General features: G+C 41.5%; 1 protein-coding gene across 6 annotated transcripts in view; it reads right to left on the bottom strand.

The window, feature by feature from the left end:
* The window catches only part of STX3 (syntaxin 3), a 67146-nt gene that overhangs the window by 10941 nt on the left and 36022 nt on the right, over window positions 1-20183 (bottom strand). For all 6 annotated transcript variants that reach the window (XR_011973640.1, XR_011973641.1, XR_011973642.1 and 3 more), the window contains 5 exons: window positions 6055-6154; window positions 5005-5079; window positions 4011-4078; window positions 1454-1562; window positions 555-628 (listed from right to left, as the gene is read on the bottom strand). Coding sequence is in view for 3 of the 6 variants with exons in the window: in XM_072638715.1 (XP_072494816.1) it covers window positions 555-628; window positions 1454-1562; window positions 4011-4078; window positions 5005-5079; window positions 6055-6154 (426 nt within the window). In the remaining 3 variants the exon portion in view is untranslated. The remainder of the gene's footprint in view (window positions 1-554; window positions 629-1453; window positions 1563-4010; window positions 4079-5004; window positions 5080-6054; window positions 6155-20183) is intronic.

Raw genomic sequence — 20183 nt, 5'->3', positions numbered from 1 at the left:
GACCTGAGAAGACTCTTGAAAGAAGCCAAGGGGTTGAGAAAGGAGAGAGAGCAGGGTTTGAACAAAGATTTTTCTGACTCTAAGACGGGCTTTCTCACCACCAGACCACAATGCCTCCAGTTCAAGGTCCTGGGCTTAGGATACCAAGATGAAATAAGGATTAGGCCTAGGCCTAGAGCAGCTTTGCTCTCTCACTTAATTATGCTGAGACAAAGGGGAACATGAGAAATCTAGATGGAGTGCTCTAGGAAAACCGAGGCAGAAGCAGCCACTTTTAGCTAAGAGGTGGGTGGAGATGGGGGAGAATGGGAATGAGGACACCCTGCCCTTCATTTTTCCACACTCCCAACTCCGAGTTCTTGCATCTGTTTCTCTGAAGGCCTCTGCCTTTCAATGCAAACTTCCTGACCTTGTCTTCCCATCAGCTAGCACAGTGTCTGGCCCACAGCAGGTGATTAATAAATGCTGGTGACTGATTGGTGGATCCCCACTCCATCAAATCTAGATATTCCCCTTCTGCCTTCTTACCCTCCCCTCCAAGTCTCAGAACTCACCCCAGAAGTGAAGATGGCTGGGTTCCCGCTCTCCAGCATCTCTTCCAATTCTTCATCTGTGGTTTTCTTGCCCGCTTTAGCCCAAAGGAAAGAGGGTATCAGACATAGAAGACCAGAACAGAATCTTTAGCAGGCATGCTGGAAACTAGGCCTAAGGGAAGCATGTTGCAAAGTCCACGGTAGAAGTAAAAGCTTTAGGTTGACATATCCATTGGGCGCTCGCTCTCAACTGCTAGGGCTAGGACAAAAGTCATATGATTGGCAAGAGCATCACCATATGGCATCTAGGACACTGGATCTAGAAGCCAGGAAGGCATGGGTTCAGATTCAGTCTCTGACACTTACTAGCTGTGTGACCTCAACTCCCTTAAGCTCTCTGAGCCTCAATTTCCTTATATGTAAAATGAGGAGAGTGGCCTTTAAGATCCCTTTAAGTCACCCTATAGGTACTAGGTGATTCTGGGTTCAGGAGAAAAAGAGAATTAAAAATTTCACAGTTGGTAAGAGCCATCAGAACACAGTAAAGAAATCTTTGGACCTGGAGAAAGGAAGATCAGGCTCTGACACCTATAAGCTGCATGGCCTTGGTTCAGTCACTTAAGCTCTCACAGCCTCGGTTTCTTCCTGGGTGAATTGAAGGGTCTAAGATCAGGCGGCCTTCAAAGACCCTGCTGGTCTAGGTCTCTCTGCGATTCCACAATAAACTGTAATGGAGCTAGAACTTAACTGTCTTCTCCACTCTGTCCAGCAGGGGGTGTCCTAAGCCCTGGCAAACAATGCCTGGGAGTGACATCAGAAATCTGGCCTGGATCAAAGCCACATCCAGGGCTTGGGGTGATGAGCAGTCATGAAAAAGGATGGTAAAGCAGGAAGGGGTCCTGTTCCCTCCAAGAACCTACTGATTTCCAATTGCCTCTGGATGCGCCCTTTACTGCGTTCTCGGAAATCCACCTGGGCTTCATTGTACTTGGTCATTACCTCCACAAACTTCCGGGAGAGGACAGAGTGCTGTGGACAGAGAGAGGGAGGGGAGAAGACAGACATTAGACACCTAGGCTTGGTGCAGTCGATACCTCCCTCTGCTTAACCCTTCTCAACTCCCCAAAAGAGAGAAAATTTGTAGAGCTAAGTACAGTGCCTGGTACCCAGTAGGGGCATAATGCTTGCTTATTCCCTCCCTCCTCTCCCAAGCCAAATATCCATCAGTTCCCAGTACTTCCTCTTTGTAAGACCCCTGCTTCTGTTCACCATGACAAATCTCCCAATGCTCTGACACATTCCTCTGGTCTCCCTAAGACTAGATGGGGCCCTAAGCTCAAACACTTGGGATTCTCTTTGGGCTTCTCTTTGATTCTTTCCTCTTCTTTGGATCCCCTTCTTTCCCTTCCCCTCTCCCTTCCCCTTTTCCCTTCCCCAATCAGCATCCAACCAAGAACCAAGGCCCATAGATTCTGCCTTCATAGGGTCTCAGACTTATTCTTTCTTCCTGTGTTCATTGCTATCATCCTGATCTAGGCCCTCATTTCAAATCCAGATGTCTATGACAGGCTCTTCAACAGTTTCCCTTTTTCCTGCCAACCTCTAGCCTACTCTACACAGAGCAGCCAGATTAGTGCTCCTCAAAATAATAGTTATACTAAAAAAAAAAAATCACAGTGATTCCCTAGGACCTATACAATCAAGTCAGAATAATAGCTAGCATTCATAAAGCGTTTTGAGTTTCACAAAGTGCTTTATAAATATTAACTAATTTTACACTCCCAACAACCCTGGAAGGTATTATCTTCTGCTATCATCTTCCACTTTACAGATGAAGAAAATGAGGCAGATAGAGGTTAAGTGACTTGCCCAGAATCATATGGCTAATAAGAGTATGAGACGAGATTTGAATTCAGGTCTTTTTGACTGCAGGTCCAACTCTCTCTTCACCATGCAACTAGGATCAACAATCTAGAATGGGAAGGATCTTCAGAAGCCATCTTAGTCCAACCCCTTCATTTTATATTTGAGAAAACAGGCCCAAGAAGGTTTAGTGACTTCTCCAAGGTCATCAAAGTAGTAAGTGGAAGTGACTAGATTTGTATTCAAGTCTCCAGACTCCATATCCAGCAATCTTTTGACTGCTACTACGCTCCTAGCCCTCTGAGACCCAGCCCCACTTTAATATCTTCTCAGACTACACCTGAAATCCTGAAAGAACTCCTCTAAATTTATCAAAAGTTTTCACATTCATGGTCTAGAATTATGGGGTTCTTAACATGGGGTCCATGAACTTTTTTTGAAATACTAATATTTATTTAAATTTAAATACTAATATTAAATACTGATAAATATTAATAACAATAAGCAAATTATGTTGAAATTAACTCAGGTTGATAAATGTAGATATAATTTATCTATTGTTACTGTCATATATTTTACAATATTTGGGCAACCAGGTGGCAGAGTAGACACAGTGCTGTGCCTGAAGTCAGGACAACTCATCTTCATGAGTACAAAGCTTGTCTCAGAACTTATTAGCTATGGACAAGTCACTTAACTCTGTTTTCCTCAGTTTCCTCACCCATAAAATGAGAAGGAAATGACGAATCACTCCAGTGTCTTTGCCGAGAAAATCTTAAATGGGGTCACAAAGAGTCAGACACGACTGAAAACGATTGAATGAATGAATTAAATATTTATATTGATTAATTTCAGTATAATTGGTTTTCTTTGCAATCCTCTTTTACTTTTTCCCTTTTAAAGATATGCGTCTAAAAAGGGATCCATAGGCTTCCCCAGACGGCCCAATGGGCCCAGAACATGAAAAGATGAAGAACTTTAGAAAAGTCCTCCATGTCCTCCACAGTACTCTCCCCGATTATCCCAGCTCCCACTGACCTCTCCCTTCTAGTCCTTTAGTATTTCTTCTCTGATCTCTAAAACATTCTGTCTATTTCTATTTGATTCCAATTCTGGCTTTCTGCCAGTTCCATTAGCTAGGTGACTTTGAACATATCACTTCCTATCTCTGGAACTTTAAAAGAAGGGGTTAGATTTTTTAAATTACTTCTAAAATCCCTTCAGACTCTAAAGCTTACAAATGCCCTTTGATCGTTGACTCTGGGCCTTCCCCTGAGACTACTCCCACTTATCCCAAATATTTCTTGTTTATACATACTGTTGTCTGCCCCTTTAGATTGAGACTCCTGACAAGGACTGTCTGATTTTTGCCTTTCTCAGTATCTCCAACACTTAGCATGTTGCTAGTTGACTGTCTTCTTTAAGTGTCCTCCAGGTACTTCATGTGGGCAAATCAAATCTCCCTGACCAGATTATAAACACCTTAAGGACAGCGACCATAGATTTCTTTTATACCTACACCACCTCAAATAGGGTTGGGCCCACAAAAAGTACTCAATGGATACTGTATAACTTAATCCCATGAGAGCCAAGGCAAAGGGCTAACTACTGCACCTGGGATTTCCGTATCCGAAGATCTGCCGATGACCGCACCTCATCTTGTTCAATGTGCCTTTCCATGTCTGGAAATGGAACAGAGTCATAGCATTTCTGAGTTAAAGGGAACTCAGGGGCCATCTAGTTCAACCCATCCCTGAAAAATAACTGCCTTTGCAACATGTAACAAGTGGGCATCTGGACTTTTCTAGAAGCCCCCAATTGGAAGAAAGCCTATCCCTCCCAAGGCAGTCCACTCTGCTTCTCGATGACTCTCCCCAAGAGGAACTTTCCCCTGACATCAAGCTTAAATCTGCCTTCTAGAAACTTCCCCTCACTGTTCTTCCCTCTCGGCCCAGGAGAATAATTCTAGTTGTTCTTCCACATCATAAGACTCAAATCAGCTCTCGTCCATACTCTCCCACCAAATGTCTTATCCTCCTCATCCTAAGCTCTTTCATGTGGCATGAACTCAAGGCCCTTGCTTCCCTAGCTGCCCTGCTCTAGGTGCTCTTCAACTAATCGGTAGCCTTCATAAACCATAGAGACCATAGTACTCTAGATGTGTTCTAACCAGGGTACTGGACAACAGAACCCCATCCCCCCCAACCATCATTAGAATAGAGGTGCTCCATAATCCAGCTCATATCAGGTTATATCCTCAGCACCAGTGAGAAATCATGTCATCTCCTAGAGCAGCGCCTCCCCATGTCCTCATCTGTTCCCATGCACTGCACCCACCATGTTTCCCAACAAAGTGACATAACTGCATGGACCACAGAAGAGGATGTGGGAAGTTATATGCAAAAGTGACCCTGGGAAAGAAAGGCTGATGGGCAAAAGCAATTCCCAGAAAACACAGATCAGTCAAGAAGCAAAAAAAAGAGGCAAGGTCCTCCTTGGCTAGGAAGAATAATGAGGAGGGAGACACAGTCAATCATGAATAGGGTTCCAGCAGTGAAAAAGGAAGTATTTAGAGATCAAGATAGCTCAGAGACGGTTTTTTTCTTACTCTTTAACTTGTTCCGGACGCTGTTGGCCATTTTCTTAATCTCTGCTGTTAGCTGTTCTAGGTCATCCTTTGTTTCTGAGGAACAGAGGCAGAGAGTAACAATTAGGGTGGGTGAGAGATGTTTGTGGATATAAGCATCAACAGAGGAGAACTGGAGCTCTCAGGCTACCCAGGAGAACCTTCATCCCAAGAGATTCAGAGAAGGGACCTTAGTAATCATTCCTGCCTCCTCATTTTAGAGAGAAATAAATTGAGAGCCAGAGAAGGGAGATTCTTTGACCAAGGTCATGAACCAAGAAGAGATAATATCACTCACGAGACAACATCCAACCAACATTTACCAATCTATCTCTATGACTTGCTACCTGTATTACCATGGGCAGATCACATCCTTCCTCTGGAGCTCAGTTTCCTTCTCTGTCATTATGAAGGAGTTAGATTAGATGACCCATAGGGTCCCCTCCATCTCTAAATCTAGGATCCCATTACCCCTGAATCTATGACAGTGTCAGAGCGCTTTGATTCAAAGGAAATAGAAACCATGGTCCCTAGCCTCAAGGGTTCCCAATCACTTCCAAAAGATAAGACACACATACCTGAAATAATTACAGATGATTTATAACTGAGTACTAAAAACTATCATTTTGACTGTGAATACCTTAGAAGTTCTGAGAAGAAAGAGAGCTATGAGAGCTGGGTTAGGAAAACTTCATGGAAAAGGTAGGATTGATCTGGTCCTCAGAGAATGGCTCAGATTTGAACTGTCCTATGGGACAACAGTAACAAATTGGGGGGAGGGAGGAGTGAAGGGAAATAAAAGAAAAATCACAGAGGGAAAAGAACTATAGGGCATGTAAGGGAAACACCACAGGAATCTCTTCTGCCAAAAGTTGGACAGGTTGAAAAGGACCTAGAAGGGGCTTATGACCATGAGGCAGAAGGTGTTGTTAACATAATCATTAATCCAGCAGCTCTCCTGTACACAGCACCTGTTGGAAATTGAGGTTGGCTTGACCAGGTGGAAAGAGACATCTCTGAATGAAAACTCACTTGGTTCTGGGATTGGTGCTGAAAGGATGACACTGTAAAGTTTCTTAGCTCCTTCCACATTCTCTGCAATCTTGTCGATGTTGAGCCGGGTTTCCTCAATCTAGAAAGGGAGGTAGAAATACCTTTGTCATTGATAAGACAGCTACTGAACTCTTATTAGAGTTTCCTGCTGAGTCCAGTCTCTTTTCCCATCTTTGTTGAGGCAGAAATAATTAAATGGATCTTGGAAAGGACAATTGAATATGAATAATCCAGAATCAGTAGTTAGTCCCTTGGATCTTCCTATTCATTGCCAGTGGAACAAAATGATTTGGGAAAAGCCAACCTACCTCTTGTAATACTCAAGTGAGGATCAAGCAGACAGATACAAAAGAAGGATAGAGCAGGGGTTCTTAACCTTATGTAATGTCTGGATGCCTTGTTTGGTGATGCCTATGGACCCCATCTCAGAATGTTTTTAAATAACTGGAGAAGGTGCTAAGTTTAGTCAGAGCTTAATGAAAAATAAATAAATAATATAAACAAGTATGTCCTTGTTTTTTTTTTTCATCTAAGTTCACAGAACCCCTAACATCTATCCAAGGACTCCTTGGGATCTAGAAGTATCCAAGGAGATGAAACCACAGGGAAGGATTTATCACTTCCAGAGGATCTGGTCTCAAATTCCAGTTCTGACATTTATGAGCCGGGTGTCCTCTCTGGGCTTCAGTTTCCTCACCTGAAAAGTCAAAGGGTTAGACTAGATGACCTCTAATCAATCAATCTATGTGCACCTACTCTGCCAGTAAGGCAGATCCTGGAATCTTCTTCCTGGGCATGTGTCAGAGGTAATAGGCATATGAAACGAAGGTCATACCTTGGAAATCATGCTCCTGTGGGCATGGACTGAAGGATTATTTGGCCTCTGCACATTCCTAAACCTGATTGCACAAATACAAGATCATAAAACAATCACAGTAGCATTCTGTTCTTGGGGTGGATAGTGTCACAAGACAGCCCTGAGACTAACTGTCGAGCATACAGGAAGGATCTCCCTCTCCCTCTCCCTGTCACACACACACACACACACACACACACACACACACACACACACACACACACACACACACACACACACACACACACACACGATACAGGAGCCCAATACTATACTCTTATGGAGTCCAAAATCATGGTAATTATAAAGATACAAGAGAATTGACCCAATCATCTCACTAATGGGTATATATCTTAAAGAGGAGAAGGTGGTAAGGGCCCATATGGCCCATATACACCAAAATATTCAAAGCAGTACTTTTTGTAGCAAAAACTAGAAACAAAGAGGGTGCCCATTTTATTGGGCTGAACAAACTATGGTATATGAACATAATGAAATATTGCCTATAGATAAAATATAGATGGCATTCCTAAGTGAACAGAACAGAGTCAGGTCAGGAGTGGAAGTCAAAAATATCTAGAATCAAATCCTACCTGAGAATGTTGACTAGTTTTGTGACCCTGGGCAACTCATGTAATCTCTGTGCCTCAACTTCCTCAGTTGTAAAAAGAAGGGGTTGGACCGAGTGACAGTTTAAATCCTTTCCAGCTTCAAATCTACTACTTATAACAAATGATTTCAAGGGATTAAAAGACTCATGGGAAGACCTGTAGAACTGAACTGATTATAGATAATGACTATAATAATATAAATGAAAACACTGAAAGAGAAATTAATTCTGATTAAATGTAATTGTCAGTACTGGCACCAGAGAACAGATGATTAGCCATACACCACTCCTGGTAGATGAGTGTGAGTATGAGAGATGGGGGAGGGGGGGAAGTACCACAGAAGAATAATAATTGCCAATATTTATGTTGTATCCTAAGGTTTGCAAAGAACTTTATGGGTGAGATCAAATTTGTTCCTCAAAACAGCCCAATTTACAGAGGAGGAGACTTAACCTCAGTAAAATAGGGAGTGTGACAGCACCTACCACTCTTGGGTTGTTGTGAGGATAAAATGGGATAATATTTGCAAAGTACTTTGAAACCTTAAAGCACTCTACGAATGCCGTTGCTGTTATTATTGTACGATTTTGCTCAGTCACACAAGTAATATAAGAGTCAGGATCTGAACACGCAGCTGGGCCTGACTCTCAGTGGAGTTCTCTAACCACTGTGATACCTTGCTTGCTGCCTCTATAGATTTGGAAGGTGGCATGTTACATTGCTGGATGTGTGTGGCGGTTGCACTGGTGGCTTTTGTATAACTGGTTTTTTCTAAGTCAGAAGAGAAACATCAAAAGTGGCCAGGAGAGCTGCATCTGATGACAATGATGAAAAAACAAGACATTCCCCTAAAACAAAAAAAAGGTTCTATAAAATGGAGATGCTTGCACAATCATGGGGAAGGGCCCGACACCCCCAACTCCAAAATGGTTATTGGCTGCACCAGGCACTGAACCAAGGACCAGAAAAGAAAGAAATATGAAGAAAGAACACTGTCTCCTTGGGGATTAGGAAACTGCAGCCAATTTAGAGTATCAAGGCCTCCATCCCTTACTCCCTTCCAGCATGTGCCACACCCAGCTTTAAGAGCTTCCTCTCTCCTCCTGACTCCCTACAAAGTCACCTGTAAAGTGATAGAAACAAAAATGACTGAGGATCTGTCACTGCATCAGTACATCAGCACACTGCATGAGTATTTGCACAGAAATGGCATCCCCAGGGATATTACCATGAAGATTTGCATCTGAGTTACACTAAATGGCCCCTTTCTCTCAGAGTCCGTGAATGAATCCCTCCACTTGGCTCCTTCTACCTCTTTATCATTTAGAAGATGGTCTTTAAGACATTCTGGGTACAAGAATTCATCCCCTGCCATTGAGAGGGTGATGGTTCTCTCCAGAATGATCTGGGCTGCTCCAGTCAGTCCACTTGTAAGCCCAAACACAAAGCCTTTCCAGGAGAGTCAAGCCTACCAGCATTCTCATTTTGCTGGCATGGTCTTTGAGGACCTAGGGTCATTTCATCACCATAAATAGGCCAAGTATAACTTTAGTGGAGATGGAAATAAAGTCTAGCTTTCCTAACTCTCAGACTGGCACCCTAACCACTGAACCCCACCACTTTCCCTACTTGTCATTGCTTGACATGACCTTAAAAAGTCTATTGCGAACCCACCTCAGTTTCCCCCATGGTTGAGGCTAGGAGTATCCTCATCATCCAGAGATAACCTCTTAAGCTGTGTTCCCTGTCTCCACTTTTCATAAAATCTCTAGCGCTATCACCATTAAAAATGATGTTTCGGGTTATAATGAGATCAAAAGTCCTAGGTTGTGCCTACCTAATGGATTATCTTTCTCAGAAAATCTCTAAAAATATTTCCTATTCAGAATAATTCCTGGGCCTACAGGTTAACAACAGGCTGGAGGACAATAAGTGAGCACTGGGTTTGGAGTCAGACCCTAGCTTCCTGACAGATCTTTCTAGTTGTATAAGTTAAGTAAATTTCATTCCTTCACTGAACTAAAGTTTCCTCCAGATTTAACTCCATTGAACCACAGAATTTTGTAACTGGAAGGGTCCTTAATGACCGTCTAGTACAACACAGTACTTAGCACACTTAGGTACTTAATAAATGTTTATTCACTGACTGGTCGGTGGGAGGGTCTGCTTTACTGAACTGAAGTTTCTGGTGCCAGTGTTCATATATAAGGGCCACATAGTCAGTGAGATTGGGTACTGAATTAAGCAAACTTTAGTCAACATTTATGGAATGGAGATGAATCAGTTTAGTGTTTATAACTACTTGGTGAGTTTACAGGTCAATCCAACACTCCTTTAATCTCAAGACCTTTCCCAATTACAGAAAGATTTCTTGGAACTTTGTAAATAACTGTTGGCAGCCCTAGTTGCTCCCAACTGTCCAACACCTTAGTAGGACCCACAGTGCCACTTGTATAAAGATTCCAATTTCATAGGTGCCAGCTAAGTAGAATTCTGCTATCCGGAGAAAACCAATGAAAAAACTCATACCTGCAACTATATACACTTACCAAATCAAAGATCTCAACAATCTCTCATTCTCTCTTGAAATAGCATGGTAAAAAATTTATAGTTAGAAAAAAAATCTCAATTTGAATTCCACCTTTCACACTCAGTGATAAAGTCAGTTAAAAATCTCTGAGCAGAAAAACTTGAAAAGATTTCCATGAACTGATGCAGTGATGTGAGCAAAACCAAAAGTAGGTCGAACACAGTAACAGCAATATTGTATAATAATCAACTGTGAATGACTTAGCTATTCTCAGCAATACAGTGATCCAAGACAGTTCCAAAGGACTTATTTGTGAAGAAATACACTCATTGCTTTTTGTAACAGAATAAACATATTGTTATATAAGCCCATCTTCTATAGCCTAGATGAAAAATGCTATCCACTTCCAGAGAAAGAATTAATGAAAGCTGAATGCAGATTGAAGCATGTTTTTTTTTACTTTATTATTCCATTTATTTTTAGTTTTCAACATTCACTTCCATGATCATTTTAGTTCCAAATTTTCTTCCCATCTTTCCCTTTCCTCTACCCCAAGACAGCATGTAATTTGATATAGCTCTACATGTACATTCATATTGAACCTATTTTCACATTAGTCATGTTGTAAAGAAGAATTAGAACCAAGGGGAGAAGAATTAGAACCATGAGAAAGAAGAAACAAACAAAAAGAGATAGAGCCAATAATATGCTTCAATCTGTATTCAGACTCCATAGTTCTTTTTCTGGATGTGGACGGTATTTTCCATCATGAGTCTTCTGGAGTTGTCTTGGATCCTTGCATTGCTGAGAAGAGATAAGTCTATCAAAGTCAGCCATTACATGTTCTGGCTATTGCTGTGTACAATGTTCTCCTGGTTCTGCTCACTTCACTCAACATCAGTTCATTCAAGTCTTTCCAGGTTTTTCTGAAGTCTGCCTACTCATTATTTCTTATAGCACAGTAGTATTCCATTACATTCATATACCACAAATTGTTCATTCACTCCCCAGTTGGTGAGCATCCCTTCAACTTTCAATTCTTTGCCATCACAAAAAGAGCTGCTATAAATATTTTTGTACATGTGGGTTGCAACATGGCTAATATTGAAATGTTTTGAATGACTTGCACATGTATTATCGAATTAAAATTACCTTCTCAAGGAGGGAAAAAATTTGAAATACTAAATTTAAAAAAAAAGAATGTTAAAAGTTTGTTTAGATATAATTGAGAAAAAACTAAAATTAAAATTGAATGTTAATTTTAAAAAGTCTCTCAGCCTCAGTTTCCTCATCTATACTATAAGGTCTCCCAGAACTGCTGTGAGATCAGCCTTAAAGTGATATGTTAGTCAATAAACACTAAGAACCTATAATGTGCTGAGTGCTGGTGATAAATACATACACACACACACACACACACACACACACACACACACACACACACACACCTACAGTCTTTGCTCTTACCCTTAAAGAGACTTACAATCTCATTTGAGAAGATAATACCCAAAAGAGAGTTGAAAGGGAAGAGAGGGGGGAAGGCAGCCAGGAGGGAAATGGAGAGAGAGAGGGCACCACCTGCCTCCAATCATGTATCAGATACATATACATAACTCCATGTATCTATAAAATACAGGGAAGCTAGGTGGACAGAGTGGAGGGCCTAGAAAGATTGGAGTTCAAAGTCAACCTTAGATACTTACTTCCTATGGGACCCTAGGCAAGTTACTTAACCCTCTTTGCCTCAGTTTCCTCATCTATAAAATAAGATGGAGAAGGAAATGGCAAATCACTCTGGTCTCTTTGCCAAGAAAACCCCAAACAGGGTCACAAAGAGTCAGGCATGACTGAACAATAAAAATCTGTAAAATAAGGATGGTTTCATTTGATAGTCTCAAGAATCCCAACCAGCTCTAATTCTATGATCTTATGATCCCTCTGTGATCTTCAAAAGTAAGTCTTTCTTTTAAATTGGACCTGTGATTGATTTCATTGGCGTGGAGAAGTCTCTCTACTAGCAACCTGTCCCCTATCTGATCATTTTACAGATATATGCCCCCTCAGAGATCACCATTCTTGCCTAGGGTCAGTCACACAGCCAGTATGAATCAGAGGTGGGACCTGAAGCCAGGTCTTCCTAACTCTAGCCATGACGCCATCTTGTCTGTCTTCTTCATCTTCATCATCATCTCTTTCTTCTCATCTTTTTTTCCTTTTTTTATAACTCTTAACAAAAGCCTTTACTCAAAAGGCAAAAAAAGAGTGATAATTACATAACACTGTCTTTAAATCTTCTCTTCTCATCTTTAGACTGGAAGCTCATTGAAGACAGAAACTGGTTTTTGCCTTTCTTTGTATCCCCAGCACTTGGTACAGTTCCTGGCACATAGTAGGCATTTAATAGATGCAAATTTTAATTTTTAATGAAGCTTAGGTAGATATGATCCCAGGAGAAGTCATTATCACTATCCTGTGTTTTTGGTTTTTGGTTTTTATATTTCAAGGTCTGCAGACTATTGCACAGAGAAATCAATTGATGGCTTTTTGTAAGTGAATAAATGTATTGTTAAATAAGCCCATCTTCTATGACCTACATGAAAGCCTTGTAACAATTAAACTACTTGATCTCCATCCAAGCCAATTATTCCTGGCCCTTCTTGGGAAGTCCTCACAGGCCACCCAAGGAAGTCACTTAAGCAAAAGCAGTCCCTCAGACTTCATTTTAATGTTTACCCCACAGAACTAATTATAACACACACATTACACTAATCACTGCCCTCATCAAGATGGGCAAGAGTGGACCATTCCCAAAGACCTTGTCTCTGCCCTAAGGAGCTAATTAAGCAGGAGAATCTAATTAGGAAATGGAAAGTAGGTAAATTAGTACTCAGGAAAGGAGGCAGGTTGCCCTGCAGTGCAACATAGAAGGCTTGCAAGAAGACCAGCAGAGAGGAGGTGCTTTATAGTACACAGGCCAGGCCTCCTTAGACTGCTCATTTTGCAATGGAGATGACCTTGGCCTCTCAAAAACTGTGGCAGCCAAGCCCAAAGTCTTCCAGGTCCAACCTAAACTGTTTGGCAGATATCCAAGGACCAACCTCATTCATCGCAAGAAGGCTCATCATCTGAATGTCAACCACCAGATGGGAAGGTGGGGAAGGTGTTTATTTGGGGGAACTTTGGCCACAGCAACTCTCAGAGCTCAGCAACCAAGTCATGCCTTGAGCTGTGTCAGTAAATAGAGCAACCCCAGGGATAAAGGTATCACTCATTGGAAAGTGCACTAGGTTTGGAGTCAGGGGACCTGGGTTGAGATCCCAGTTTGTGCCACTTACTACCTTGGGTGACCTGGACAAAGACACTGCTTTACTGTGTTTCAGTCTCTTCATCTACAAAGGAAGAGGACTGAAGTCAATGACTTCTAAGGTCCCTTCTATCTCTAAATCTACAAGCCTATGAAATCTCAGAACCCAAGTAAATCTGTACAACAGAATGGAGTTAGTAGTGAAAAGCAAGGACAGACAGAATCATGAGAAAAAAAAGTTGGGTTTTTTTCTATTTCTCCAAATATCCATTTTTCAATAACACTATCAGGTCTCCCACCATTGGGTTTGGACCCAACATTTCCATGGAGTTGGGATCCAACACTTCCATCAGAGCACAAAAGGGTGTTAGGATTTAAAGCTGGAAGGACCTAGGGACTGCCATGTTCAATCCCCTCACTTTACAGAAGGGAGACTGAATTTGAGAAGGTACATAACAATAATCCACATCTGGTTAACAAAACAACAGCCCTGTGGGTACAAAAGCAGAAGTCATCTTAGCCAAGACTTGAATGCAGGTCCCCATACCCCAAATACACTCTTTCCATTACCCTGCGCTACCTCTCACTGCAACTCATTTTTCAGATTCTTTGGCACTTTCCCTTGTTCCAAGAAGCCCTGCTCTCCAAGGGGAGTTTCCAAATCAAGTCCTCTTTAGTTCCACATTATACTTGCTTGGGGAAAATGAAACACAGGCAAGGAAGCACAGCGTAGTGAATGGAGAGTCAGTCTCAGATGGAAAAAGACCTTGGTTCAAGTCCTGCCCTTGGAACATCCTGGCTCCAGTGACCCCAGGCAGGTCACTTATCCTCTCATTGACCCCAAGCAATATGCCAATCCTAAAAGTTACCGGGGCAGTCAGGTAGCTCAGTGGCTAGAGCAATGTAATTGGAGTCAGGAAGACCTGAATTCAAATCTGGCCTCAGACACTTACTAGCTGTGTAACACTGAACAAGTCACTTAATCCTATTTGCCTCAATTTCCTCACCGGGAAAATGATCTAGAGGAGGAAATGGCAAACCAACCTAAGTATCTCTGCCAAGAAAACTCCAAACAAGGGAATGAAATAGCTGAAAAATAACAACAAAAGTCATAGAACACATTTAGGGTTAGGGTTGATGTGCATTGGTAGAGGGAGTTTCCCCATCAGAGTAACTTATAACTGGAATCCCAAGTCTAATTAAACACACACATACACACACACACACACACACACACACACACACACACACACACACGGTGAAAAAGAGACTTCCTCTGTGAATCAAGCATAAGAAAGTTAGTGCAGATATGGCAATGCCATTGAGGCAACTCCAATCCTATCTATCTGAAGCTGATGGTGCTGAGAAATAAGAAGCAGAATAAAGAGAAATCAGCACAGGCAACCATCATTTCCAAAAGAATTTTAAACAATGTAAATTAATCATTGCAGTGAGGAGACCAAAAGAACCTGCAAACTACCCTAGTCAGCAAATGTTTGATCTCACAGCCAAGCAGTCACTCCATCTACTCAACAAGTGTTGGTTAAGCATTTACTACATTCCAGGTAAGTGCTAGGGCTACCAACAAAAAAGTTCCCTACCTCAAAATGCTTACATTCTAATGGGAGAGACAATATATAATACATATATTACACATATATATGTGATACATATAACATATATACATCTGTAACACATATACACATAGCATTTAGGTGCATACAAATATATACATAGCAGATGGAAGGTCATCAAAGGGAAGGATCTAGAAGTTGAGTGACCAGGAAAGGCAGGAAGTGGGATCTGAAGCAGAGTTACATGGCAGCTAAGAACAAACTAATTTAGAATACAAAGTCATTTATCAAATCTTACTAAAAACAATGGTGAAAAATTGTAAGGAGTATTGCTTCAAAAGATAATGAGAAGCAGTAAAGGGAAAAACAAGTCCACAGAAACTTGAAGAGAGACCCAGTGAAGTCAGAACATCCTGAGGGACTGTGGGAATGAAACTGGAGAGAGAACAAGCAAACAAAAAAGGGAAAAGATATGTCAAGATTCCTACAGCAAATCATCTTCTCAACTAATGGGCCAGTGTCACCACATTTGGATTCTAACAACATAGTCCTTGCAGTGCTGCAGGAGGAACCATTAAGTATGTTAAAGAAAACAAAAATTAGACCAAATATATGCAGAGAATGTCCAAGCTAAAAGTGACAAAAGCCTGAAGTCATCGATGGCTCAACCAATAAGGTAACAGTAAGAAAAGATACCAAACACCTAGAAAAAAATCACAGACCTTATTAAGAAAAAGTAACCAACAAAATAACAATAACTACCAGCATGCCTACTTTCCTATCTCTATAAAATCCATATGAGAATAACCTCTGTACACACTGAAGATATGAAAAGGGAATAGGACTGCTTTCACAAATAATACTCTACATCAGACCCATTTTTAGAGATAAACTGACTAAAAGGTGTAGAGAATCTATGATCCTACTTATTTACTATTTGTTGGCCACAAAATTTTTTTTTTAATTTTAGAGAGCAAGATACTACTGTAAGGTAGCACATATATGCATATATTAAAATCATTCAAGATTCTTAAAGAGATAACAATAATGATAGTTTTGTTTAATGACCCTCTGTTTGTTAATGCCAAGTAAGCCATGAAACAGATAGATATGCCTGCCAAAATTGTTTGCCACTGGCATGGAGCACTTCCATGGTGTACAAAATAGAAGACTAATAGGTAGTAAGGTCCTCCAGATGCTCCTGCTTATGGATAATATTGTGTGAATTGCATCAAGACCAGGAAACGTTGCTTAGCCTCCTAAATTCAATCCTCAGCCACGTAAAGAACCCAAGTCTAACTATCCAGCCAAGAAAAACTAAGTGGATGAAGAATGTTCATGGTCCACACTTGTCTGAGGCTGGATTTGAAATCAGGAAAATGAGTCTTCCAAAATCCAGGCCCAGCACTTTATCCACTGCAACACATAGCTGCCATGATCCAGATTATGAAATGCAATTGGACGGATGCTGCAAAAAGCTAAAAATTCATCCACATGTATTCATTGCACACACACTGCTAATGGTCAGTGAACTTGCTCAGAAGTGAATAAGAAGTTGAAAGTTGAAATAAGAAGTACTGAATTTAAGAAAAGGCACAGTATTTTTAATGATACCAATCTTCTGCCTGAAACAAAGGTTCATCTTTCCAATGCTGTTATGTTGTTTCAGTTATGTCTGACTCTTCATGACCCCATTTGGGGTTTTCTTGGAAGAAAGGCTTGTCATTTTCTTCTTCAGATCACATTACAAATGAGAAAAGAGAGGCAAACAGGGTTAAGTGACTTGCCCAGGGTCACATAGCTGGTAAGTGTCTGAGGACCTAGCGTCCCTAAAATGCTACAGTCTTAGAATTAAAGCTGTATATCAATCAAAGGACATTGGAGAGACACAAGATGAGAGTAAATAGACTGAAACAAACTGCCCATAAAAGAATTGGGCAGGACAGGCAGTATAAAAGATTTCACCAAACTGATGTATGCCTAGAGAAAGGAAGGGAGTTAGTTATACAGCAAAAGCAAGGAATAACAAAGGCTACAGGCCACATATTCTGCTGGTATCCTTGCAATATCACAGGAACTAGAGGAAGGTCCCCTAGCAGACCTACACAGGATGAAACGATGAGGATGGGCTGCAATATGCTTCACTGGAGGGAATATTCCCAGCTATGAGTCCATGGACCCATCCAAGTATTTATCATTCCACCTCCACCTGGAGCTCACGGTCCCACAAGGGGAGCCTGGGATCTGACTGTTAAGCATTTCACCTTATCTTGCTCAGTTTCAGGCCCACCGTACCATCTCCAGGCCACCTCCAGGTCATAAGTAGCCACCCATCATTCCAACCAACCCTACCATTCAACATTCATTATGACTTCCTGTCTAAAACTCTCCTCCTTGGTCACCACTCACCTCTATGCGCCATATTTCCCTATTAGAACATAAACTATTTCAGGGCAGGAACTATCTTCCTTGCTTGTACTTATATCCTCAGAACTTAGCACACAGCCTGGCACAAAGAAAGCACTTAATAAATGCTTTTTCATTCATTAATCTATTCAAGTATATGCAAGGCCACATGGTTAGTGCTGGTGTTTCCACTCTATGTCTCTGGAGAAGGGGAAAAAAACTCTCAGTCTCATTGTGTGATACTGGACAACAAATACCATTCAAAGAATCACAAAATCTCTGAGTTGGAAAAGATAATCTTGTCCAACACAAACAGAACCAAAAATTCACTCTACCACAACCCCAACAAGTGGCCAGGTGGCCAGTGCTTGAAGACTTCCGATGAAGATAATCCTCCTGAAACAGCCCATTCTACTTTATATCTCTGGCTATAAGCACATACAGTAAGCACTTAACTAATGCTTGCTGACTATGGGATGATGGCTCTAATTTTTCAGAAGTTTTCCTCATATCAAGTATAAATTTGCCTTTTCCCTAACTTCTACCCTTTGCTCCTAGTTCTGACACTGGAAAAACTATGTCATTATTCTGGGTTTCCATTTCCTCATCTATAAAATGAAAGGGCTGGTTTATGTGACCTTGGCTGGCTGAATATAGAGTCAAACAAGCTCTTCTTTCTGGACCCTTGGGCATGGCCACAGAGTTCAAATACTAATTCTTCTGTTCCTCTAGCTTGCTTCCAAAAAGGGATCCATGTCAGAAGGAACGTTAGACTTCCTTGTAGGGCAGTTGCCATTGGCACCACACCAGATGTCACTGGCTCACTGGCCACATCAGAAGGCACCTCACTCAGACGGGTTTCTTGGATCTTCTTAATCATCCTATCCCAAGGCAATTACTTAAATTCTTTCATCCTTGCCAAACAAAAGTCTCCATGTCTTCCTGTCCCTCTGTATTTCACACAGCTTACAATGCTTCAAGATTTACATAGCAATTTTTTTTTTAGCACCAGTAAGTAAAGTGGGTAATGAGTTGCATTTTTCCTCTTTACAGATGAAGAGTCTAAGGATTGTTGATTGAATAAGGATTGAATTGTTTTGTGAGGGCACAACCATGACAAGGCCAAGGTCACAGGAGCCAAGATCCAGAACTAGAATCGACCTCAAAGGCCATCTAGCCCTCACCCCCCAAATTTGATAGATGAGGAAACTGAGGCCCAGGGGAATTAAGTGGCCTGCCCAAAGTTCACACACAGGTAAGCCTCACAAGCAGAAAGTGAATCCAGGTTCTCTAATTATACTAAATGCTCCTTCTCAAACCCAGACTGCTGAGTCTACATTTAATATTCTTTCCATTACTTTACAGTGGATTTAATTCAACAGCTGGACTTCTATGTTATATTAATTTCAAGATGCTTGGTTTTCATTAGCTATCTGAAAATCACTATACTGCACCTCAAATATAGAAAGAAATTATTTTTTAAAATTCTTGTAGATTTCTCAATGAATGCAGTTGCCTAAGGACAGGATCTGTGTTTTTATTAGCTTCTCCCACCACCACTCTAATAGGACAAAGCCCAGGCCTGAATTCTACACCCAGAGAAGCAATCATATCAAGGCCTGAACAAACAATCTTGGGTGACTGATTGGAGCTAGTCCAGAAAGCAAGTTTTATCTCAGGAGCACCTCCAGTGATAAGCAAAGCCTGGGGAATCTGCTTCACTGTAGCCAGTGAGGCTTATCAAAGAGGGACCTTTACCCAGAGACTTGGGTTGGGGAAAATACCTCATTTCCTGGGGTTTTCAACCTTCTCTGGAATGTGCTTCACCCCATTATCATGGAGATTTCTAGTTTACAAGCAAAGAAAAGGACAAGTTCATTGTGTGCCCTCAGGTATGTGTGTGTTCCTCCTTCATTGCTGAAGACTATGCCATCAGAGAAATAATGACATGACTTGCACTTGACTTTGAGTGAGGGAGAGCTGCGCAGGTCACCAGCCTCACTTCTCCAGAGCCATCTGAATCCAGTGACCAGATATTCATCAGGATGACTGGAGATGACCCAAGATGAGGCAGTTGGGGTAAAGTGATTTGCCCAAGGTCACACAGCTAGTGAGTATTAAGTTTCAGGAGTCACGAAGACCTGAGTGCCCTCAGGTAGGTCTACCCAGAAAAGAAGCACTCATACTCATGAGGCTGGGTGGGGGAACCTTCCACCTTCAGGCTACAAGTGGCCTTCTAGGTCCTTAAGTATGGCCTTTTGAGCAAATCTAAATTTTAGAGAAAAAATTTTGACTGAATCAGTCAAAAGGTCGCACTTACGGACCTAAAATTTGTTATGTAAAATCTGGATTCAGTCAAAAGGCCACACCTGGTACAGAATGGGAAGAAGCAGTTAGGAGTTAGCCAGGAACAGTCAGATGGGAACTGGAGAGGCAGAAATGCTAAGGAAGAGAAGCAGGTACAGTCCTGGAGTCTCAGTTTGGTGCTAAAAAACACCCTATATTTATTTATTGCCACAGAAATATCAGTTATAAGAGATTGCTGTAGCTGTTGCTGTCTCTCCTTCGTTCTCCAAGAGGACCAATGACCCCAGGAGAAGGATGTCTTGACTTACAAGTGAACTGGATTTAAGTGAGGCCGAGCTGTGCAGAGTCCATCCGCCTCACTCTCTCCTCCAGAGTCATTGGAAATCAGTGGCAAGGCACAGGATGCAGGGAGAGACCTTGCCTTTTTAAGCTAAGGTCTCAGTTTGTCTGAGGCAACACCCTTTCAGCAGTTAAAGGCTAGTTAAGAATTGAGGTAAAAGATGGCCTAGTTTGCCTTCAC

Source organism: Notamacropus eugenii, chromosome 2 (assembly GCF_028372415.1).
Source record: "Notamacropus eugenii isolate mMacEug1 chromosome 2, mMacEug1.pri_v2, whole genome shotgun sequence".
Lineage (NCBI taxonomy): Eukaryota > Metazoa > Chordata > Mammalia > Diprotodontia > Macropodidae > Notamacropus > Notamacropus eugenii.
This window is presented reverse-complemented; position numbering and strand designations above follow the sequence as displayed.